Below are 26,204 nucleotides of genomic sequence, written 5' to 3' on the forward strand. Positions count from 1 at the left end.
TGAGAAGAACAAAATACTAAATGGTTTCCAGCTAAAATTCCACACCTGCCAAAAAGCAAACATATTTTAAAAAGTGAACTCACTTCCAGAATGAAATAGCTTGGTAAAGATGATAATAGCCACCAATCTTCAGATAAAGGAATTACTTAACTCCAAAAAGTAAAATAACATTAAAAGCTAATTTTAATGAAGTGTGCTATGAGCTCTTCTGCAAAGATCTGCTTCACTCTGAATACTCACCAGTGCCCTGGACAATTCATGGGTTTAAGGGCAAAAGTGTCCTTTTCAATATCAAAGGTAAACATGTTCTCACTGTAATGCTGCCAGTGGCCCGAGGCTTCCCAGAGTTTACTGTTGTACATATTGGGAGAGAGCACTTCTGTGAAGTTACGTTGGTGATATTCCTCCTGTAGGATAAATGCATTTAAAGTTAAAATCTGCTATGACAGATTACAATTCCATGCAAAGTAACACTGTCAACAAATATTTTTTAACTCGAGATTATGCCATATTAATTTGTGGTTAATGTGCTTTCTGGATCATGAAAGAAAGATTAATGTATGCTCAGTATAATTTTCACATTAGGTACATTTATTTTATAGTATACAATAGCATATAGTATATAATGTTTTAATTCTTTGAAAATTAGTAATTGAAATACCATATATTAAACTTCCTGTAACTATAAACTCCAAAATCCTTCTACATTCTAGATAAACAGTAGGTTTTCTCTATTACTCAAAAAGGTAGAATAATTTTATAGCTCAATAAGCTTGAATGCCATGTTGCATGTTAACTTACAGTTTTGATCAATTTAGTTTTAAATAGAAATAAAGTTGGGAATTTTAACTTATAACACCTAGTGGTTGATATCAAGTCATTACTGGCTTCTCTCCCTCCTTACTTGTAAACAGCTTCCCTAATTCAGTCACTGGGGGTGGGAAACAAGAGTTTTGATTTCAAGCAAAGTTCCTATTTTATTTAAACATTGTTCTTGTTTTTTTTCCTTCAAGATATCAATCTGGTGATCTTTGCTGGGTGTTCCTCAGATTTTCAACATTTGTTAATCACTTAATGGACATCTGGCACAAATCTAGACCACCATATTTTAGCTACGTAAAAAAAAATGACAATTAAAAATATATAAAATAGAATATTTTTAAATTACTAACAGCAACAAGTTTGTATCACTGACAGGGATATTAATCGTTCCTCTTTGGCAGACCACCTTTTCAGTCTAATTGTGGATAGCCTGAGTCTCAGCCATCCACCAAGCTGCTTTACCTATCCTCTGTTTTCATTAAGTTGGAAAATTTTAACAAAATTATAGATCAGTACAAACAGCAGTAATTATTTAGTGGCTAAGTCAGATGGCTCCATATATCCAGATTAAACAAGGTCCCAGAGATTAAAGGGGTTTTTGTGAGTTTGTTTCTTTTTACTGAGGCTACTTTCAATGCTTAGCTCAGGAGACAATGATCAATGGATTCTTAATCCACTCTGGATACCATCATGTTAGGAATTTATGTTTTGTTGAGGTGTTTGGAAATGATTTTAAACTATGCCCTGTGAGGGAAAGTGTCATAATGTCTACAACTTATCTTGTGTGGTTTAGCAAAAAACTACTACTACATTTATATATAAAATATGTACACATATATAATATGTATACTGTCCTATCTCTATATATTATAATATTCATATATAATAAATATATACTGTTCGGTCTCTTTTACCCACACACGTGAAAGAGAGAGATAAACCAAACTGGCAAAATGTTAACTGATAAATCTAGATGAAAGATATACGGATGTTGACTGTACTGCACTTTAACTTATCTGTAGGTTTGAACTTTTCAAAAGAAAATGTTGGGGAAAAAATATGTCTGATGCCATGTTGTCAATTTCTTTCTCTAAAGAGTAAAGAAAATCAAGTTCTTGGAAGAGTAAAGTCATGGTGATGGAACAGTTCACAGCTCAGTCTGGTCTCCTGAAGAAATCCCGAAAGCTTATTCTGAAGATTAAAAATCATATTTCATCCCTGAAGGTACAGTTTCAGGCTATTGAAGGTACTGACTCTCCTGCGCCTGGTGATGTGGTTGCCTGGAAACACCTAAATAGCACCTAAATATCAGAGAAATGCTTTTAAGTAATTTTTCACTATAAAAACTAAAGCAATTCCAGTTTAACAGCTGCTTTCCAAAACCACACTAAAATAACAGAGTTTTTATAAAAGCATAAATCTACAAGGTCAAAGAGAAAAGGAAAGGAAACGAACGCTATATACCTGAGAATCTGGAAAGCAGATGCACAATTGCCTCAGCAGACCTGAGAAAACGAAAACTAAATGGGAGAACCCCAGAAGCGAGACTACTTTAGCTGTATATAAATTTCTAGGCTTCACATTTTTAAGGCATTGTTTGTGTCTTCTGTTCTTATGTCTATAGCTTTTTCTCTCTGGAAATTTTTAGGATCTTTTCTTTATCCCTAAAGCTTTGGAATCTCTCAGTAATGTGCCTTGGTGCCCAAGGAAAGAATGTTTTCACCAAAAATCCCGGAACACTTCTGCTGGGAGCTGAGACTGTCCCTTGTTCATTGAACTAACAGGCAGAGAATCACTTATTCTTCTGGCCAGGATTATGGAGCCCAGTTACTAGGGGAGATTGTGTTGCTGTTAAACAGCAGAGTAAGGAGGACTATTGGAATCAGTGAGGAGCCTTAAGTATTTCCACATCCAACAATGATTGGGGAACCCTAGCAAACCAATAAAGACAGGATCACTAAGAATTTGGATCCTTGGGAAGAAGATTTGGGTCATCCACCATTATGGGTTGCATTGTGTCCCCCCAAAAAGATATGCTGAAATCCTAACCCCTAGGACCTCAGAATATGGTCTTATTTGGAAATAGGGTCTTTCCAGATAATCGAGTAAAAATGAAGTCATTATGGTGGGCCTTACTACAATATGACTGGTGTCCTTATAAAAAGGGGAAATTTGGATGAGACAAACACATGTAGAGGGAAGACAATGTGAAGACACAGGGAGAACACGATGTGAAGACAAGGACTGGAGTGATGCAACAACAAGCCAAGGAACACCAACGATATTGCCAAACCACCACCAGCTAGGAAGGGGCAAGGAAGGATCCCCCACAGGTTTCAGAGGGAGCACAGCTCTGCCAACACCTTACTTTCACATGTCTGGCCTCCAGAACTGCAAGGCAATACGTTATGGTGCTTTGTTAGGCCCCCTAACAAAGGTGACGCTAATACACCCACCAAGCAAAACATTCTGTCCATCTGAGGTGCTGGGAGGACAAGGGGAAGATGAAGTGGGTGGTGGAAGAAGGAAACTCTGCTTTATCAACTTAGGCCTCCAGAGGCTGAGGCTGGAACCATTACATTTAAATATTTCTTTTCCCTGCATATTCACATGAAGAGCACTGATGGTGGCTAATATCACAATTTAGATTTTAGGTGAAACTGAACTGACGTCACCACATGATGATACATTGGCTTATGGGACTTTGTGTGAGGAAACAAATGTCTTCATCCAAGCAAAGGACAAAAATGGATGCTGAGTAGCAAAAGGGATGGGCCGTGCTGGTTATTCTCCATTTGCTACCCGCTGTCCCACACCATAGTGATCCATTTTCCTCCCTTCTATGGCCTGCTTTGTGTCCCCAAAGGCTGACTTCCATGGACTCCATCACCAGGCTTACTTGCCTTCTGACTTCTGGTCGGGTTTGACCAATGCGAGGTTCTAAAAGGATTCGAGGGTGAGAGAAGAGAGATGTCAGGGTATTTATTCCCCCTTTCCCCACTCCTTCCTTGCCTTGGGTTTATTCTGTCTCTGACTGTGCTCTCCAGTTACAGCTTCTGTTGAGTGGCCTCTCTTCCATGGCTTCAAGTTCTCTCTAGGTTTCAGTAACACTACTCTTCTCCTCACCTCTTCAGGCCTAGGGGTGGGGGTAAAGGGGTCCTGCTGTTGGTAATCCCTGCTGTTGGTAATCCCTGCTGTTGGTAATCCCTGCTCTACCATGTCTTGTTGTTACCTCAGCTGGACCCACACCTCCGTAAATATTTCCTTCACTAGACTGTCTTCAGTTAAACCCTTTGAATGCACCTGTCAGGACTCTCTCTGCACAGCAGGTAAATGTTTTGATATCTCACATGTCTGTAAAGACAAGTTTGATTTGGAAATCCACTGAATCCAAGGTTGTGGGAACAGGAAGCAAAAATTCTCCATGAGTTATTAGTATAAAAACAACAGAAGCAGGGGCTGGCCCCATGGCCGAGTGGTTAAGTTCGCGCGCTCCGCTGCAGGTGGCCCAGTGTTTCGTTAGTTCAAATCCTGGGCGCGGACATGGCACTGCTCATCAAACCACGCTGAGGCAGCGTCCCACATGCCACAACTAGAAGGACCCACAACGAAGAATACACAACTATGTACCGGGGGGCTCTGGGGAGAAAAAGGAAAAAATAAAATCTTTAAAAAATAAAAAAAATAAAAAAAATAAAAATAAAAATAAAAACAACAGAAGCAATTGCCCTCTCCACTCCATACTTCCAGACGTGCATCCATGGATCAGGCAGACTCCACGAAACCAGCAAACTCAAAAGGTGTGACCGAGAAGAGTTTTACAAAAGGAACCTTCATACATTGCCAGTGGAAATGCAAGACAAGAGTCCCTTTGGAAAACAGTTTGGCAATTGCTTATAAAGATAAACATAAATGTACCACATGACCCTGAAATCACCCTCCTACATATTTACCCAAGTAAAATGAAAACCTATATTCATATAAAAACCTGTACATAAATGTTTATAGCAGCTTTATTCTTAATTTCCTAGAACTGGAAACAACTCAAATATCCCTCAGCTGGGGAATGGATAAACAATCTGTGTAATGTCCATACAATGGAACACTGCTCAGCAATGAAAGGAGCCAATCATTGATACACTCCACTTAGGTGGATCTCAAGGGTGTTATGCTGAGGAGAAGAAACTAGTCTCAAATGTTACATACAGTTATGATTCTATTTATATGCCAAAATTTTAGGAATGGAAAACAAATCAGTGGTTACCTAGGATCAAGAAGAAGAGGGTTTGACTCTAAAGGCGGGTAGCATGAGGAAATTTTCTGGGGTAAAGAAATTGTTCTGTATCTTAAGTGTTGTGGTGATAACACAATTCTGCACATTTGTAAAAAGTGTGAATTTCACCATATGAAATTTTAGAACCAAAACAATTTTAAAGGAGGAACGAAAGACAAAGAAAGAACCCGTTGACAGACATATTCCAGAAAACAGGAGAAAAGAATTTCAAGGAGAGTAACAAAAAGACTCTATACTTATTCGCTATTAGTTTTTCATACAGTCAGCAACCAATCTACATCCAAAAGCTCACTCACCATAACTTAAATATAAGTGGAGGTCATCTCAGTCCACAGTCAAAAACTCACAAAATTTGAAATTTCTCTCTCAGTGGGAACAACATGCCCTCCTGCATGACCTTCCACAGAAAGGCGGCAGTTCTATTTCTGAGAAAAATAGCCCTATATAGCAGACTGCTTCTGCAGAGGCCACTGTGCTCAGTACCATGTATCCCCACCACTCTGGCCACAACTGACTGGACCAGGACCTGATGCCAAGCCAAAGGCTGCTGATACTGGATGGCCAATGGCCCCTGAAGTGACCTGGTGTGACTGAGAATCTGCCCCACTTGTACACCCTCTACTGGGTGGTGATTAACAGAACTGACTGGATCATCTCTCGGAGAAGGACTGTGAGGCACAGGGAGGGGGTACAGGAAAAAAGACACAGGTGGTCGGACTGAACAACAGAAATAAGGCCCAACAATATTCTCTTTTTTCCAGAAACACTCTTTCAATATAGAAAAAGACATCCAGGAAATAAAAGGATGGCAAAAGATCTATCATGCAAACCCTAACACAAGAAACCTGTTTTGCGTAAGTTAATATCAAAGTTGGCTTTTAAAACATTAGCTTTATTACAAAGGTCAAATACTGTGTGATTCCACTTATATGAGATGTCTAGAATAGTCAAATTCACGGAGACAGAACACAGAATGGCAATTACTAGAGGCTGGGGGAGGCAGGAATGGGGAATTACTCTTCAGTGGGTACAGAGATTCATTTGGGATGATGAAAAGGTTCTGGAGAGTTTCAGTTCTGCAAGATGAAAGGAGTTCTGGAGATGATGGCGGTGATGAATGTACTTAACGCAACTAAACTATATGGTTAAAATGGTAAATTTTATATTATGTATATTTTACCACCAAAAAAAATAGTTTTATTGAGGTATAATCTGTATGCAATAAAATTCACCGATTTTAAGTGCACAATTGAATGACTTTTGACAGAGGTACGCAGTCATGTAACCTCCACCAGAATCAAGACATAGAATACTCCTATCATGCCAGAAGGTTCCCTCCTGACCTTTGGTAGGCAATCCCCTCTCCCCACCCCCAGGACACCTGATCATCTTTCTATCACTGTAGTTTTGCCATGTCTAAAATTTCATATAGCAGAATCATACCATATACAGTTTCTGACTGACTTCTTTGGCTCAGCGTAAGGCTTTTGAGATTCATCCTTCTTGTGTATGTATCGATACTTCATTCCTTTTTATTGCTGAGTAGTACTCCATTGCATGGACATACCACATGATGTTTATCCCTTCACAAGCTGATGAGCATTTGGGTTGCTTCTAGTTTTGTACTATTATAAATAAAGCTCCTATGAACATTCCAATACAAGTCTCTGTATGGACATATGTCTTTATTTCCCTTGGGTAAACAAGTAGAAGTGGTATTGATGGGTCTCAAGGAAAGTATATGTTTAACTTTAAGAAATTGCCAAACCACTTTACAAGGTAACTATACCATTTTGCATTCTCACCAGCAACAAAAGCTACAATTGCTCTGCATTCTCACCAACCTCTGGTATTTTCAGTCTTTCTTGTAGCAAGGTTGGGGGACATTCTTTTGGGTGTGTAATTGTACCTCACTGCAGCTTTAATTTTATTTCTTTGATGACTAACAATGTTGAGCATCTTTTTATGTGTTTTTCTGCCATTTCCATAAAAAAACAAAATATCTAGGAACAAACGTGATGAAAGATGTGTAAGACCTCTAAAATACAAACTGCAAAATATTGCTGAGGGAAAATAAAGATCTAAATGAATTGATAAAATTTCCATATTCACAGGTTGGAAAACTCAATATTGTTAAGGTGTTAATCTATAGATTGAATGTAATTCCAATCTAAATATCAGCAGGGTTGGGTTTTTTTAGGAAATTGACAAGCTTATTGTAAAATAATATACGGAAATACAAAGAATCTAGAATAGCCAAAATAATCCTGCAGAAGAATAAAATTAAATAATTTAAACTACAGATATGAAGACTTAAAATATAGTTACAGTAAGTTACAATAGTCAAAGCAGTGTGGTACTGATGCAAGGACAGACAACAAAGGGAACAAAAGAACAGACTAAATACCCAGAAAAAATATATATGTAGTCATATATATGATTATTTTGTTTAGGACAAAGATTCTACTACACAAAAGAGAGCACTCAAATGGCCAATAAGCATATGAAAGATTCTTAACATCACTATTCACCAGAGAAACGCAAAATAAAACCAGTATACCTACCAGAATGACAGACTGATAAAACCAAGTATTGATAAGGATGTAGAGCACTTGGAATGCTCATATGTTTTTAGAAGGAACATTAATTGGTTCAACCACTTAAAAACTGTTCAGTATCTTCTTAAACAGTTAGTCATTACTACCCTAGGACCTAGCAATTCCAATCCTAGGTGTATACCCAAGAGAAGTGAGTACTTGTGTGCACCAAAAAACATGTACGAGAATGTTCACAGCAGCTTCATATATAAGAGCTCCAAACTGGAAACAACCTAATATATACCTACAGGAGAATAAACAAACATATTTATAAAATGGAATACCACAAACAAATAGGAAAAGAAACTATTAAATACAGAACTTGGATGAATCTCAGATATTAAATTGAACAAAAGAAGCCAGAAACACAATAGCAGACACTATATGATTCCGTTTATATGAAGTGTAAGATCAGGCACAATTAATCTATGCTAACAGAAATCTCAGGGGAGAGGAGGGGAGGCAGGTACTGATTGGGAAGAGACCCGAGAGGACATTATGAGAGTTGGAAGTTTTCTATGTCTTGATTCGAGTAGTGGTTGTGTAGATGTATAATGGGTGAAAATTTACTGAGCTTCAGCTTTGTGCATTTTCATGAAGCTCACTTACACTTCAATCAGCAACTCTGGCATCAGCCTCCACCTGAACGCAGTCAAATGATGGACCCAATGCAAAAGTCACCCATGTGAGTCTAACACTCGGAACTGTGGGAGCTCAGAATTGGCCTCCCCAAAATGTGTCTCTTTGATTTGATTATTTTTAAGAACAAAAGACTCAGAAAGAAATTTTGACCTTACCCCATAACTGCCTAAAAGAATTTAAGATAGAAGGCCTGTCCCAGGAAGGAGCTATCACCATGGATAACTAGGTGTGGTAGACAGAAAGGCACCCGGCAAGGCCCATTTTATCAAAGTTCCCTCTCAGGTCCCACTGTCTGGAGACGCCCAGCAAACATTTGTTTACCATACATGTGCTTTTCCATCTCCATGTAAACTGCCTTCCTCCCCTTTAAGTCCCAAAACACTACCCCCAACATCTTCTTTTGTCTGTAGCTGAAGACAATATTTAAGGTGGTGGCTTCAGCCACTTTGGCAAGTTACTCTGATTTCCTGGGTTTCTCCCATGTATACATATCATTAAACTTTGTTTGATTTTCTCCTGTTATTCTGTCTCATGTCAATTTAATTCTTAGACCAGCCAAAAGAACTTAGAGGGTAGAGGAATATTCTTCCTCCCCTACAGAACCATGAAAGATAATAATGAAAAAATGTCAGTTTTAAGCTACTAAATCTTCGGACACTTTGTTATGCTGCAATAGACAACCAGGACAGAATTTGCACTGGATGCGGGTGCTGCTATAATGATAACCGAAAACATGTAACTTTGGCTTTGGGGCCAGGTGGTAGGCAGAAGCCAGAAGAGCCTCAAAGAGAGTATCAGCAAGGTCTTGAAGGACAGAAAGGAAAATGTTATTGGAAGTTGAAGAAAAGAGAACCCTTGTTATGTGGTGACAGACATTTGGTAACACCGTCACCAGAAGAAACATGGAAAACAGAAAGAGTAGCCAAAGAACTCATGGATTTAGCTGGGAAGATATCTAGGCAGACAGTAGAAAAGGATGACAAGAGATTTTCACATATTGAGGTATATGGGGTAACTATTTGGGTTCAAAACTGATTTGGCTTGAACTAAAGAAGCCTGACTTATGGCCTATCAAACATACGTTGTACATCTGCTTTAACCATTAAAGTAAAGAATACACTCTCTTAAGATAAGAATGCATGGGGCTGGCCTGGTGGTGTAGTGGCTAAGTTCACACACTCCACTTCGGTGGCCCAGGGTTCGCAGGTTCAGATCCCAGGTGCGGACCCTATGCACTGCTCATCAAGCCATGCTGTGGCAGCATCCCACATACAAAAAATAGAAGAAGACTGGTACAGATGTTAGCTCAGTGACAATCTTCCTCAAGCAATACTTCCCTTCCTACGCACTATTGGTAATGCCCTATTGGTAAGCTAGTATGAGTCCCTTTCCTGACATTAGGGTCATGCTGACCTGCTAATTTGCAACTAAATACATCTTTGAAACTTTGAAAACGTATCCTGAGTATGTTTAATGTATGTTTTTTGTTCTCAAAAGATGTAAGACTGTACTGAAAACCATACTTCTCTGGAATGTTTTCCAAGGCCTTCCTGGGTTATAACCCTCACTCTGGCTAAGGCAAAACTCACCTTATTTCTCTCATCTATAGAACGGTTATTAGTTATTTTGCGTCAACAAGGACAACTGACTTCTAGCTGTCTATGCTAAAATCTAAGAAGAGAGTCATAAACCAAAGAGAGTACTATAACACTTTTGAGCCAAATTTAGAGGAAATATAAAAGTGCCAGGACCTACTTGGGCGCAAAAATACAACTTCTCATCATCAGATTCTCCCAGTAGAAGGCTCACAAGATAAGAATAGCATCAGGACAAAGATAAAATCCAGGTAACAGTGAGTCGAGCGTGCCCTCGGGGTTGAGACTCAGCGTGACCTGAGTGCCCAGCAGGCCTCAGGTGTGCTTTGTAGACTTAAACTTTGCAGCTTTGTAGCCCGTACGAGTGTGCTTTGTAGGCTCTCTCAGTGAAACATTAAGGCTTTTATATTTTTAAGTATTATCTCACAGCAGCCTCACAGGCAGCCCTAGGTAGAGAAGGCTCGGTCTCAGAAAGAGATGCAAGCATGGCTTTTATCTAGGTGTTGATTATAAACGTATGTAAAAGGCCCCAAAGTTTTTAAAGGAATTGTAGTAGCTTAGATTGAAAGAGACAGAGACATCACAAAATGAAATGAGGCCTTTGGACCCCCAACCTTCTACAGAAGGAATCAGGTTAAGAACACTGAGAAAGCTACTCAGAGGTTCACATGGACCATTTCTTAGGAAAAAAGAAGGATGACTCAGAACCAGAGCCCAGAAAGAACAAAACTGAGTCCTAATCAATGTGCATTTTTTGCCCCTGTAGCAGGGAGAACTGGTACATTATCAAGATTTCTATAGATTAGTGACTACTAGTGCCTCCTACTCTCCCCCAACCCTTTTGGAATGGGAGTAGCTACTGCATCCTATTCCTCTATCATCATTTTATAACGTAGGGGAGGGAATAGTGGGGTGGCTCACGGATAACTTGTCTCTTCAGTTCACAGGTCTTATAACGGAGAGGAACTGTACTTGATGATCTGTACCTAAGGGACTGCACCTGAGGAGGCTCACCTGCCCCTACACCTGACTGAGATGACACATTAGTAGATTGTGAGCCCACGTGATAATCACAGGACACTTGGAATAGTTTTTCTCAGTAGTAGAACACATCTGAAGGGCAGAATGGACTCTCCTTTGGTCTTTTGGGGCTGAAGAGATGATGACCCACCAGACTGTTGACTGGAAACTCAGAGGGCCATGCCCTAGAAACAGGGATGAATCAGAGGTAGAATGTGATTTATCAAAATGGAAGCCCAGCCCTAATTCAGCTCAGTCTCTGACTGGATTGAGTGATCAGCCTTCAATTCTGGCAGAGGGTCAATGCTCTGGTGGGAAATAATATTATCTAGAACCTCTGCAGTTATTTTTATATACAGTATCTAGCATATAATAAAAAACTTCGAGGTATGGGAAGAGGCAAGACCATGTAACAGATAACCAAGAGAAAAAACAGGCAAAATTCCTAAAAATTTGTTTGGTTGTTTTATTTTTTTTTCATGGAAAGGCCAGTTTCTTCAGACAAGGGTATCTGGGAGTTCAAAGTTCTCCACCTCATCTGTATCTGCTAAATATTTCCTTTCCAAACCTCAGGGACCCACTCCTTCCTATCAGTGCCCTTACCTTAGTATGAGAGACCACTGGGGTTGTGTATTTCAATGGTTGTACAATTTGCAACCCATACAATCATACAACCACAGAGGCTTTCTGTCTATTCACACACTCCACCCCCAACCTAGAGTTCAAGATGTCAAAGGCTGTGTTAATTTTCCAGCAAAAACAGTACATCCAAAACAGCAGCTGTGATGGTCATTACCACCTGCCGAAGTCTCCAGTAATCTTCAATGATTCTTCAAGTCGCACCTCCCCACCCTCTGGTCTTCTACCATGGCTAAGCACTGGCCAATCCCTATGGAAGGTATGTAACTCAGGTCACAGAGTCCAAAGCGGTCAGCTTCCAGGGGCACAGCACAAGAAGAGAAGGAAGGAAAATGAGTCAGGTGAAGCAGACAGAGAATGACCAGTACATTCCATGTACCCTTTTCAGGAAGTTACTGAAGAAACTGCTCCCCCAAATGAGAGGGATAAGCAAGGAAGAGGAAGACACAGGATCAGGAAAGAGGGGAATCAGCATAGGAAAGACATGAGGGAGTAACCAGGATGAGGAGGAAAAGAAGTCCTAAGACATCAGTTGGCAAGAATCTTAGCAGCAAGTTAATTCTGGAGTGAGAGAACTAAATTTGAAAAAAAAAATTGACTCAGAGATTATCTGAACCATCAGAACATGCTGCAAGGAGTTTCAGATTTTCATAGAAAGGTGAGGATGAATTAGTGACAGGCACATAGAAAACTGAGTAAATGAAAATTTTCAGTAAATGAAAATTATTAATTATAGGAAAGACCAAAAAGAAGCACAAGAAAGGAAATGTAATCCTCCTAGCCCACATGGATACCTCTGAACAGTATCTATAAGGTCCTAACGGAGACTTTCTAATCCATGGACTGGCATTACACGTAGGTATTTTACAGAACTGTTTTTTCACTCTTTGCTCTGGAGCTGCCACATCACCTGGGAGGCACCTATGACGACGGAGGAGCACCAGTGTCCACTGACCACATGTGGAGAAGCGGTGCTTCATAGCTTAGCGTTCTGTGCCAAATATGACACTTCCTGCTTTCTTCTCTTTCACAGAGAGTTCTGCACTTGGTCTAATGCTTGTCTTTGTATTGTATGTATCTTTGTATGGCTTCTCTAGAAACTTATACGGACAATAGGTGCATTTAATGAAACCCAAGAATGAATTTATTTAGGGAAAATACAAATTATCTCAATGTTTTTATTAGAAGGCAAAATCCACTATTTCTCTTCTAGGTTCAAAATTCTTAATATTACTAAAATAAAATGAATGAAAATACTTGGGACCGGCCCGGTGGCGCAGCGTTTAAGTACGAACATTCCGCTTCAGTGCCCCAGGGTTAGCTGGTTCAGATCCCGGTGGGGACACGGCACCGCTTGGCACGCCATGCTGTGGTAGGCATCCCACATATAAAGTAGAGGAAGATGGGCATGGATGTTAGCTCAGGGTCAGGCATCCTCAGCAAAAAGAGGAGGATTGGCAGCAGTTAGCTCAGGGGTAATCTTCCTCAAAAAAAAAAAAAAATGCTTGGCCATTTTACTGTGAGAGAAAATAGTAAAATGTAAAATGGAGTTGAATAAGAATAAAATATTTTTTAAATTAACTTACTCGTATGAAATCCATAAGTGTATTATAAATGAAGGCTCCTCTGGGAAGGAAAAAACAGCTTCCAGGACTCAGATCATGGAAAAAGAAAAGCTCTTGTTCCTAGATTAAAACAATAATTGCATTTCAAATTTCATTGCTATTGCTGAATATTTACTGTACACATGCTAGGATATGCTAGGAGTAAAACATATACTCAGTTATCATTTCCATCTTCTAATAACTGACATTCCAAAGTCTCTCAATACCGATATCTAAATATATGTAAAAGCACATGTAAAATTATAATTCATATTACGATTGCTTAGCTTTTATTTCAACTTCTACTTATGGCTAATTTCTTACTTGGCACCATGGAGTATGGATCAACATGACAAAAAAGATCAGAAAAGTGCACTGCCGGAGGTGGGCATTAAGTGATGGTGACCATGATCACGGCTGTCACATTCTGAGAGCCTGCCCATGCCATCACCTAGCGTCTGTCCTTGCATGAGCCCTGCAAGGCTGCCCAGCAAGAGACAAGGACATGCAGTTCCGTAAGTGAATACCTGGCCCATCATATAACACAGCTAATAAGTGGCAGGATTGAGATTAAAACCAGGTCTACCTGCGTTCACATCTCATTCCTTCTTTCTGTTCTACTTCCCAAATGAAAAGTCTATTACCAAGTATACATAATTTCTTAAAAGGTATTTTTATATCATGATAAAAATAGGAGAATGGGCCAGCCTGGTGGCACAGGTTAAGTGCCCATGTTCTACTTTGGTGGCTCGGGGTTCACTGGTTCAGATCCTGGGTGCAGACATGGCACCGCTTGGCATGGCATGCTGTGGCAGTCATCCCACATATAAAGTAGAGGAAGATGGGCATGGACGTTAGCTCAGGGCCAGGCATCCTCAGCAAAAAGAGGAGGATTGGCAGCAGTTAGCTCAGGGCTAATCTTCCTCAAAAAAAAATAAAAATAAGAGAAGGGTGCAATTTTTAAAACCTAATAAAAGATACAGGAAGGAACAAGGTTAGAAGCCATCCAGGGTATTAGCATGAAAGCACTGAACAGCAAACTATGAGTGCCAGCAAAATAGAAGATAGGAGAAGAAGAAGAAATATTATTATTAAAACAATATGGTTTTATGAGATGTAATCGTAAGCCAACAAAAGAATGTTACCACCTCAGTAGTGCTTAGGGTGTGCAGCATACCTTCCCAATTTTCCTGTGATCTCGGTTCTTGGCTTCCTCTTGGAACTTTTCCCAGTTTTTCATCATCTTGTTATCAGGAAAGGATATCCCATAGATCCTCTGTAATGTTTCCATTTCAGGATTGCCCTCCCAATATGTTGAGGAATTCTAAACATCAAACAACATTTTGGTCAACATATAAAAAATATCTGGTTACAAACAAAACTGCTCTTAAGCACGTATACAAATTTCCACTCTAACATCAACATAGCTTACTTAAAGATGATTTTTTGTAGTACTTGAAAAAATCTTTAATTCTAACTAAAACTTCCCAGCCCAAATTATATCATTAATCATAAACTATGTTGAGCCTGCGGCGGATTCTAGGAATAGAAAGTGATAAAGAAAGAGTGGAAGTGAGGGAAGGTTAAACAGCAATTGTGATCACCAAGGAGGGGAGCAGCAGAGGAAGGAGAGGCAGGAAGCGAAGACAGGCCTTGCTGATCCACGGCCAGTGGTTAAGAACAGTGCTGTCATCAACCCTCATCTCACCACCTGCGGGAAAATAAGGCCCAGAGAGGCCAGGACTGCAAAGTCAGTCCCCAGCCTCTTCATTCCCAGAGCAATGTTTTCTCCATCATACCACCATATCCCCTTTTGTTTTTTCCTTTTCCTACAGTACATTATTCTCACATGCAGATAAACGTTCTTGTTCACATTAGGGCAATTCAAGAAAACAACAGTATGCAGAACAATATCTTAAAATATCATATGAAAAAGAAATGCATTATAACACAGTAAGGTTAAATCATAAACAATTAAAAGCTACATATAATGTTCTAATTACCAAAATTCTAAAACATCATATTATTTTTAGAAGTCCATGTAAAAATCAAATAAGAATGAAATGTTTTAAAATAGCATGATGTTCAGATTATAAAAGATAGGACTGAAATACCTTCTTATCTAGTTCACCTTAAGTTTGCTATGTTAAAAAAAATCAATTCTTACCTTGAAAATTTTTATGGCTTTAATTTTTCCAGTGTGTCTTACATGGGGGCCTTTACAAAGGTCAATTAGTGGACCACACCTATAATGGAATATTTAAAATATGCTCACAGAGTTACAGCTTTTTGGGTTATTCATTATAAACCATGTTCTCATATGTTTTAGGTAAAGAATTTCACTTATTTGTAAGTTTGAGGGCAATTTTTAATTTGGGGGCAATTTAAATTAATTTTTAATTTAGGGTGAAGGAGAGGCAATTCATCTAGTCTCAGATCCCAGTCTTCTCTCTTTTCCTCTAATTCAAAAGCTACAGAATCTTGTGAAAGAAACTGCATACAGAGACACCACTTTTCATTGCCACATCCCAAGGTTCTTACAAACTTCCTACTGTCATAAAATCAAAAAGCCATTTCCCTGCTCTACATTAATTTTCAAAACCAAAATTATATGAAGTTTATACAAAAGGCATTAATTTGATACCTTCCATTAAAAAATAAACTTCACCAAACCCATAGAATGTACAGCACCAAGAGTGAACTATAATATAAACCCTGGGCTCTGGGTGATCATGATGGGCCAATGTGGGTTCAGGGACTGTAACTAACGTGCTACTTCGGTGGGGGACGTTGATAGTAGGGGAAGCTGTACACATGTGGGATATATGCAAACCTGTACCTTCCTCCAAATTTCACTGTAAACCTAAAACTACTCTAGAAAATAAAGTCTATTAAAAAAATAAATATATAAGTTTCAAGGACTTTTTGTTTGTTTTTAGCCTCTCTGGTTTCACGACAAAATGCCTAAATGTCTCTTGGTTGATTAAAACAGCACATTGACTTACAATGCAAATCTCAGGCAAAAGTTCAGATCAGAGATGACGCCGCTATTAAAACACATGGGGCTGTAGCCAGGGACTCTCTTGCGCCTACAATGAACAAGGACCCCCAAGCCTATAATGAACAAGGACCCCCAAACCTATGATGAATAAGGACCCCGCCCAAACCTATGATGAACAAGGACCTCCAAATCTATAATGAACAAGGACTCCCAAATCTTAATGAGCACAGCCTTTTCTTCAAGTACAGGAACATTAACAGAGTCAAAATACTTATAACACAGGTCAGAGGGAAGGTTACCCAACATCAACTAATATAAGGAAAATTTAGTAAAGAAAAGTAAGTTATTCCTTTTAACTATTCCAACCAATTTTAAATATTTTTAAAGTTCACTGGTTAAAAAGTTAAAAATTACAATGAACACATAAAGGGACTGGCTGATTCACCAAAGTGGAATGAAGCTTGAAACATGAAAGTTTCATTTCTTTGAAGGACCAGGGTTAATATATTGTTCTCTGTCCACGATGGAGTAAATCAACGTTCAGAGCAATGGAAGGAATGTCTAATTAGCATGAAAGGCCTCAATACTCTAATCTTTAAATAAACCCACAGAAAAAAAAGTCATTTATTTTCCAAAAATTAAATACAGCCATTCAAATTGACACAATAAGAAGTGTTGATGTTGATCTAAGTAAAGTTAAAAAAACAAAAACAAAAACAAAAAAGGTCAAGTAGCAGAAGCCAGAATTTCAAAACTTAACATACCTTTTCTATTTCTTCATTTATTTTTATACTTTAAAATGGCTATCCTAATATTTATTTGAATTACAGGTAATTAATAAGAAAACCTTATCAGGTCATGAGATAGTGGCAAAAATAAGATAAACATGGTATCCCACTTCAATGTGAAATGGCAATGAGTTCATATCATAATTTAAGAAATGCCCTGTGCATAGTTCACAGAAGGGGTATGATTTTACTTATAGTACAATTAAACCAGAAAACCATAAGTACTTGACTGTGGAAAACAAGTGTCCCAATGGATATGTGTGATGGTATAGACTATACAGACACCAGATCTTCTAAGATGGGACCATGAAGGTCACAGCGGCAGCCAGGTAGCCAGAACACACAGAAATGGGGAATGGCAATTACCTGTAATACAGCTTAAAAATGGATGAATAAAAAGGGGCTCAGGAGCCTAACGCTAAACTAACAGAACTAAGTCACTGTACTGATTTCCCTTCCCTCTTCTTACCACTTGACTTTGCCTTTGCTTCCAACTTTTTGTTTCATCATGAATATCCTGCTAACGCATAAAGGTCGATATGTGACTTTTCACATAAAAGAGAAAAAACACTTTGGACTCTGGGCACTACAGCACAAGGCAGAAAATCACTGTGTGCTGAGATGGCCCACAACAGCTCCCACCACCACCTTCATAAGAATGTGGGAGGATTAACAAAATTCCTTTCCCTAACAACCCCCCAAAAATGTAAGGCACTGGGTGAACACAGTCTCACCCACTTGGAGAAAGATGCTGTTACAGCTAACATCAGAAAACAAAATTTGGGTTTTTGTACCATCCTGATGAATACAAACAAGAAAAAAATAATTCCCTTTGGTGATAACATTTTGGAGTCCCTAACTAAAGCAGTATATCAACTATGCAAATTTACACATCGACCCCCAACAGCCAGAGACAAACTGCTTCCACTGCCAAGGCCTTCAGGTTTACCACTGAGCAGTGTTTAAAATTCATGCACACACACTTTACCTGTAAACTGTGGTAGTTGGCGTGTTAACCTTCTCATTCAGGATGCGGCATTTAAATTTATTGTACTACAAAGAAAAATATATTTGCATGTTATTACATAAAATGTTTGAATGGAAAAAAACTTCCTTTTTCAACAAACATTGAATGGCCATCTACCATGCGTTAGGTGCTGAGACCCTGGGGATATGAAGAGCTCATAGCCTAGAGCCATACTGTCCAGCACAGGAGCCACAAGCCCTTGAGGCTGCTGAGCACTGGAAAGGCAACTAACCTGAAATGAGATGTGCTGCAAATGCAAAACACACTGGATCAGGGTCATAATGTGAAAAAAGGACATAAAGTAGCTCATTAATTATGTTAATTATTTTTGTATTTAATTAAAAATAATTACTATGTTACATGTTGAAGTGATCTTTTTGCTGTATTGGGTTAAAAAAAGTTATAAAAGTTAATTTCATCTTTCTTTTACTTTTTTTTCTGGTTAGGAAGATTGGCTCTGAGCTAACATCTGTTCCCAATCTTTTATTTTCGCTTGAGGAAGATTAGTACTGAGCTAACATTTGTGCCAGTCTTCCTCTATTTTGTATGTGGGTTGCCGCCACAGCATGGCTTAACAAGTTGTGTAGGTCCACGCCTGAGATTCAAACCCGCCAGACTTAACTACTATGCTATGGGGCCAGCCCATCTTTTACTTTTAAAATGTGGCTACCAGAAAATTTAAGATTACATATGTGGCTCATATTTGTGGATTGCATTATACTTCTATCGGACAGTCCTGTTCCAGAAGATTCTAATTTTAACTACAAGAAATAAATAAATAAAATTCTGAGGACACAGCTACATTATTAATTTGTGTAAAAATTAAAACAAAGTTTATAGTAAAAGATATCATTATGTTAAAAAACTTAGCAGACATTTTTCTTTCATGCTTTCATCACTATTACTATGATATTGGTACTTTATATTAAATAACTACTTAAAGGAGGTAGCTGTTGGGAGAAAAAATGGATTTGTATGATTTAACTGTTTCATACTTATATGTTAAAATCAAATCATTTTACTTCATGAAGGCTTTACTGAATTTAGTTCTCAACCCACAGAATAGGGGAAAATAATTGTAAATCACATATCTGATAATGAGATCAGAATATATAAAGAATTCCTAGAATTCAACAACAAGAAACAAACAACTCAGTTCAAAAATGGGCAAAGGATTTCAATAGATATTTCTTCAAAGAATATATAGAAATGGCCAATAAGCACATGAAAAGATGCTCAACATCACTAGTCATTAGAGAAATGCAAATCAAAACCACAATGAGATACCACCTAACACCCATTAGGATGGCTATTAGCAAAAAAAAAAGAAAATAACAAGTGTTGGCAAGAATGTGAAGAAGCTGGAACCCTTGTGCATTGTTGGTGGGAATGTAAGTAAAATAGTACTGTCACTGTGGCAAACGGTATGGCAGTTGCTCAAAAAACAAAACGCAGAATTTCCATATAATTCAGCAATTCCACTCTAGGTATATACTCAAAAGAACTGAAAGCAGGGACTTGAACAGACATCTGTACACCCATGTTCATAATTTTTCACAATAGTCAAAAGATGGAAGCGACCCAAGTGTCCGTCTTCAGATGAATGGATTAACCAACTGTGGTCTATGCACACAAAGGAATACTACTCAGTCTCAGGAAAGGAAGGAGATTCTGACACACGCTACAACATGGATGAACCTCGAGGACATGCTGAGTGAAACAAGCCAGTCACAAAAGGACAATATTGTACTATTCCATTTATATGAGGCTCTCAGTGTAGTCAAATCTATAGAGACAGATGGAGGGGAAGGGAGAATGAGGAGTTTGTGTTTAATGGGTACACGTTTCCTGTTGGGGAAGATGAAAAAGCTCTGGACATAGATGCTGGTGATGGTTGCACAACAATATGAATATACTTAATGCCACTGTACACTTAAAAATGACTAAAATGATATATTTTATATTTTGGATATTTTACCACAAAAAAAAGAGTAGCTGCAACTTTTACTAAATCCAAATCTATTTTTTTAACTCAAGCCCATAAAACTAACAATATTGTGCTTTCAAATTATAGTCGTGCATCACTTAACAATGGGGACACGTTCTAAGAAACGTGTCATTCAGCAATTTCGTCCTTGTATGAACATCACAGAGTGTACTCACACAAACCTAGATAGTATAGCCTACTACACAGCTTGGCTACATGGTACTAATCTTAGGAGACTACTGTCATATATGCAGTCTGCCCTTGACTGAAACATCATTATGCGGTGTATGACTATATGTGCTTTCTCTGATATTTGTGATTTTAAAAATAAAATTATGAATATATCTAAGTACATTGGTTAAAACACATAAAGAGAAAACTGAAATTTTATACAGGTTACTCCAAGCTAAAATCTAAAAAAAAAGAAAAAAAATAACCACAGAAAACCCCAAAGGAAAGAGAAAAGCCAGAATTGTATACGGTATTAAAAATATTGTTGAAGTTAGTAGTCAGAATATTAATACTAAAAATTAATCAGATTTATAAATACATACATGAAAACTATTCACCTGGCCCTTTACCTACCTATGTCTGCATTAAAATTCTCAGGAAATAGTAGGGAAATAGCACATTGAGTGACTGGTGACAACATCACAATAGGTTGCCAAATCATTTGGAACAACTGGGCTAGTACCAGTCAATTACTTAGTAAAAAAAAAAAGGTTGTCTATGTTAATTATTTTTAATATTCTCGGCAAAAAGCTTTGTTATTCTAAAGAGTTTCCTGAATTTACCTTAAACATTTCCAGGAGGACTTCCTTGCTGACTTCTAATCTTTCAAAGGCTTGCTTTTCTTTTATGATCGTCTTACACATGCCCTCCAGCGCCGACAGCTCTGTGCTGGACACTGCTCTAAAAGGAAGAGCAAGTAAGAATCAACACAGATTTTTCAGACAATATGCATGTTTCTTTGTGTGGACCTTTGTCCTGTAGACTTTGTCTCTAATTACACACTTTCCAAATTGAGGAATTTGGGTTTTTTTGTACCAGGACTTCAGAAAGTCAAAAATTCACATACAAGGCAGATGCTATCTCTCAAAGAGGAGACAGCCATCAACTTCACTTCTTCTCTGCAGTGAGGCGTGCCATTTGAAAACCCCGTTAGAAACGACCCCAGGTGGACTGTAAGCTCCTTTCAGGCCTGTTCCGTGCAGTCTTCCTCGTCCCTCACACATTTATACTTTTGTTCAGAGGGCTGTATGAAGCGCTCGCCGTGTCCCTGCCCTCACTGACTGTGGAGCCCAGGCTGAAGGAAGATCTGTGTGCGTGAGCAGCGGAGTCGGAGCTGGGTGCTCAGGAGGGCAGCGGGCCTCTGCAGGCATGGACTGACCTCCCTCAGTCACTCCCAGGTTTCAGCTCACTCCCCTCCAACCACGCTGGCTTCCTGCCACTCCTCAAACAAGCATGGCATACGCCCAGACGGGGCTGTTCCACAGAGGCCTGGCACGTTCTTCCCCTAAAGGACCATAAATACCCCCCAGCAGCCTCAGAGCCTTGCTCCCTCCTTCCACTCTGGTGCCTGCTTCAAAGTCACTTTACCCTTTCCTGACTGCTTTCCTGTCACAGCACACACTTCCCCATACCTGGTTTATTTTCCTTCATGGCACTCATCACCACCTGACAGTGGATGCTGTTTGTTTATTGTCTGTCTGAGCTAACCACACTGTTCGTTCCACAAGGACAGGCTGATCTGTTCACTGCTGAATCACCAGCAGCAAGCACAGCACATAGTAGGCAGTCAAAAAATCTTGCTGAATGGATCTCGGAGCGGTGGTAACAGGGGATGAAGCCGGATCTGCCTGAAGGCAGGACTACAGAATACTGGATGCTCAGGAGAGATGAGGGAGATCATTTAAGCAGGATGGAGGTGACAGGGAAAGGCAAAATGTACCATAGTCATCCAGGCAGGAGATGTTGTGGGTCTAAATTAAGGCAGAAGTACAGAGGAGGAGAGGAGGATGGGAGAGCTATTTAGTAGACGAAATTGGCAGAACTGGACTGAGCGACGGGATGGTGGGGTGGGGATGAGGAGCAGGGAGGAATTGGAAGGACCCTCCAGTTTCAGTTTGGACTGCTCATGGTATCCTTGAGAGCCATGAGGACTGCAGGGAAGGAGGTGGGCTTGGCTGGGCCTGTTGCTAATGATTTCAAGAACAGACCATTGAATGTGAGGCCCCTGTGAATTGCCCCATCTGGTATTCATCTGTGTGAGATGCTGGCCCAGATGGACAGCATCTTCGATTACCATGGACCAGAACCGAACTAATGGCTCTCCAGGGATTAACCTTCGCTTCCAGTCTCAATTAGTACTATGCTCTAGCAAGTCCCAGATTAGATAAATAGTATATCACTTTCTTCTGGGGAAAAGAAAGAAAACATTAAAGAAGTTACCTGGAATCTAAACTCATAAAAAAAATAATTTTCAAACATACCTAGCCAATCTATAATCACATTATGTAACATATAATTCACTAAATTAATACATAACCATTATTTTAAAAAAATGGACTATAAACACATGCATTCAGAAGTGACTATCCAGTGGTGTTACCTGTCTTCAATGAACATGTCATAATAAAATCCATTTTCAATGGGTGGACCGTAGCACAAGTGGCCTCCATAGTAAAGCTCCATGGCCTCCCCAAGAATGTGAGCACTGGAGTGCCAGTACACCTGCAGGGCACAGGACACAGAGGTCACTGGCTATCAAAATTATGTCATGGAAAATTATTAGTAAAAAAACATGAGTAAGAGCGTTGATAAATTTTAAGGGGATAAACACCAACACACAGGGCAACAGTGATTTCAAAAGAAAATCTCCAATGCCCACTTGGAAGAGCATATTTTCTGAGCACTCTGAGTTTCCACCAGAGCCATTTGCTTGGTTCTAGCGTAAAACTGCTGTTCTGAGTCACAGCTAAAGTACAGCTCCTAAATCATTTCCTTCTGTGTGTTTTAATTGCCTAAAAGCTTCAACCACCCACTTGGACACTGAGAAGAGTAGCCACACGGAAGCCTGGCTCAGCCCAGAGTGCAAGAAGGCGGGGAGTGACAGACACTAATTGCCTTCCTTTTTCTCCAGGGGCAGCATCTGAACAGAATGTGGAGGGCCAAAGACGCTGTTTATGACATCACTAACATTACCAAAATGTTTCATCTACACGGCAGTCTTCACATGCTGAACAGCACATGACTGTGGACGTTTGAAAGATGGCTAGTGGAGGGGGCAAGGTGTTGTGGGGGGAAGCCTGCTGGCTGCCTGAAACCCGGAAGGAGTAAATACATGAGTTAATTTACCATAGTCCAAAGGCCAGTCATCAGCTCTAAAAGTTCAGAAAACTCAGTACTGAATTCCCAAAGAATCAATGGTTTACAGATAAACTAAAACTAACCAAAGTCACCAAATACATACGAGTGCCAAAGGAACAAGATAATTGAGTCCTCTGGCAGCACTTTCTTTTCCTTTATTAAATAGGAAACAAATCAAAATTAGACAGATGTTTTATAAAATAAATAACCCAGAGCAAAGGGAGTTAGCTGCTTGAGCAGACTACGTGCAATCCTGACCCACGGCATTCGGCTGGGATATGATCTGCAAACAGACACAGAGGGTCAGTCCGTGGGGCAGAGCCCCTCTGCTCTGGATGGTGCTGGGATGGCAGGCCAACTGCCAACACCAGCCCAAGTCTCCTCTTCAGTGCTTTGTCCACACCTCGCTATCTGTTGAGCCAAACACTGTGTTAGGTGCTGGGGATGCAACAGTGAAAACACCTTAGTCACAGGCTTCATGCGGTTTACAGCCTGGTGGAGGAGAGACAGGCAATAAATGAATCTGTAAGTACATAATCACAAGATGAGAAGAGCAATTAAAAGGAGATGAACAAGCACTGTAATAAAGAACAGCAGCAAAGCCTCTACATTCTCAGGGAGTCAGGAAGGCCTGGGTGGCTAATACATTGGAGATGAACAAAGAGTAGCTCGAGAAAGGTTAGAGAGGTAAGAGAGGGCCAGTGACCACGCAGGGCTTGGGAGGAATTTGGGTTTTATTCTAATGCAATGGGACACATTAAAGAGTTTTAAGCAGAAAAGAAATGGACTCAATTACATTTTAAAACATTGTTTGGTAGCAATATCGGAATGGATTTCAGAGGAACGAGATAGCAGGTGGGCAGTTTCTTGGGTACTGCTACAAATGGCAGGATTATAGAATCTTGGCTAGTGGCAGTGGAGATGGAGAGAAGTGGGCAGATTCAAGACACATTATGAAAGTAACGGCTACCAATAAATTATAGACTAGAGTTGAGGGAAGGGGACTCATCACATACAACCTCCAAGATTCTGGGCTGAGCAACTGGGTACGTGGTAAACTTGTACACTGAGATGGGCAGCCAGGGAAGAAAGAAGTTTTGAGGTTAAAATCAAGAATTTCAATATAGACGAATGGAAGTAAAGATTCTTGTACAATATGTAGGTGGAGATGCCACATGGGCAGGAGTGTATATAAGACTAGGGCATTCTAGCTACAGATAGAAGAGTTGAGAGTTGACAGTTTATAGATGAGTATGACAGCTTAGAACAGGAGTTAAAGAAAGAAGGAGGCTATGACTGAACACGGAGGAATTCTTAACATTTGGAGGTGGATGAAGAAGAAAAAGCCAGCAAAGAAGACTGACAAAAAACAACCAGAGGTGAGAATAAAACTAGGAAAGCACTGGCGACATGGAGAACCTTAAAAAAAGAAGGGAGTGGTTAACTGTCAATTTTGCTGTGAAAATATATAGGATGGGGAGTTGGGGGGCGGGCGGCTAGCCATTGAAATTGCAGGTGATGTCAAACTAATGTCATGAGACCCTGGGAGAGGTCACTGAACCTAACTACAAGCATGTCGCAGAACTAGCAGCATCTGTTCTTATAGAATCTGCTTTTTTTGTTTACACCTCCAAATAAGCACCTTATGTTTTCTTGAGAATGAGACTGCGGCTGCACATCACGGATTGCTCCTGCGATTTCACAAAGATTCAGGGCAGAACATACACCTTAATACACCCTTTACCAGACGTGATGGTTACAAAAGCAAATAGCAATTAGATATATATTTAAACTTGAAAGCTCTATCATTTTATAAAACACCCCTTGTTTCTGGTGTGCGTATTTATCAACCTTACATGAACATTCTCACTCTGTCATTTTCCATATGAATTTATCCAGAGGGCAGGGAGTCCTTTCGTATGCTACATTATGCACTAAATATTCTTATAAATAGAATCCTCTCCTTTTTTTTTTTAAGATTGGCACCTGAGCTAACAACTGTTGCCAATCTTTTTTTTTTTTTTTTCTGCTTTATCTCCCCAAATCCCCCTGGTACATAGTTGTATAGCTTAGTTGCAGGTCCTTCTAGTTGTGGCATGTGGGACACCGCCTCAACGTGGCCTGATAAGCAGTGCCATGTCCGTGCCTAGGATCTGAACCTGTGAAACCCTGGGCCACGGCAGCAGAGTGTGCAAACTTAACCACTCGGCCATGGGGCTGGCCAATTTTTTTTTTTTTTTCGGTGACGAATATTGGCCCTGGGCTAACATCCGTTGCCAATCTTCCTTCATTTTGTATGTGGGATGCCACCACAGTGTGGCTTGACATGCAGCATGTAGGTCTGCACCTGGGACCCAAACCCACAAACACCTGGCTGCTGAAGCAAACTGTGTTAACATAACCGCTATGCCACTATGCCAGTCCTAGAATCATCTTTTAAAATAAAAGTGACGGGTAGGCCCGGTGGCATAGTGGTTAAGTTCGCACACTCCACTTCAGCAGCCCAGGGTTCACGAGTTCCAATCCCAGGCACAGACCCACACACTGCTCATCAAGCCCTGCTGTGCTGGTGTCCCACATACAAAATAGAGAGACACTGCCACAGATGTTAGCTCAGCAACAATCTTCCTCAAGCAAAAAGAGGAAGATTGGCAACAGACGTTAGCTCAGGGCCAATCTTCCTCACCAAAAAAATAAAAGTGAGAGTTTGCTATTTAATGGAGACTTGAATTTTTCAGTAAAGCAAAAAATGCTTTTACAAAATCATTAATTTATCATTTTGTAGATCTGAGTTTTCTAGATTCACTTTCCTATAGGGT

General features: G+C 39.7%; 1 protein-coding gene across 1 annotated transcript in view; it reads right to left on the bottom strand.

Annotated features, from left to right (window-relative positions):
* The window catches only part of TARS3 (threonyl-tRNA synthetase 3), a 65,892-nt gene that overhangs the window by 28,329 nt on the left and 11,359 nt on the right, over positions 1-26,204 (bottom strand). The window contains exons 5-11 of the mRNA XM_023651556.2: positions 22,628-22,749; positions 20,811-20,928; positions 17,991-18,055; positions 15,381-15,459; positions 14,391-14,537; positions 13,196-13,294; positions 241-407 (exon numbers count right to left, since the gene is read on the bottom strand). Coding sequence (XP_023507324.1) covers positions 241-407; positions 13,196-13,294; positions 14,391-14,537; positions 15,381-15,459; positions 17,991-18,055; positions 20,811-20,928; positions 22,628-22,749 — 797 coding nt within the window. The remainder of the gene's footprint in view (positions 1-240; positions 408-13,195; positions 13,295-14,390; positions 14,538-15,380; positions 15,460-17,990; positions 18,056-20,810; positions 20,929-22,627; positions 22,750-26,204) is intronic.

Source organism: Equus caballus, chromosome 1, assembly GCF_041296265.1.
Source record: "Equus caballus isolate H_3958 breed thoroughbred chromosome 1, TB-T2T, whole genome shotgun sequence".
Lineage (NCBI taxonomy): Eukaryota > Metazoa > Chordata > Mammalia > Perissodactyla > Equidae > Equus > Equus caballus.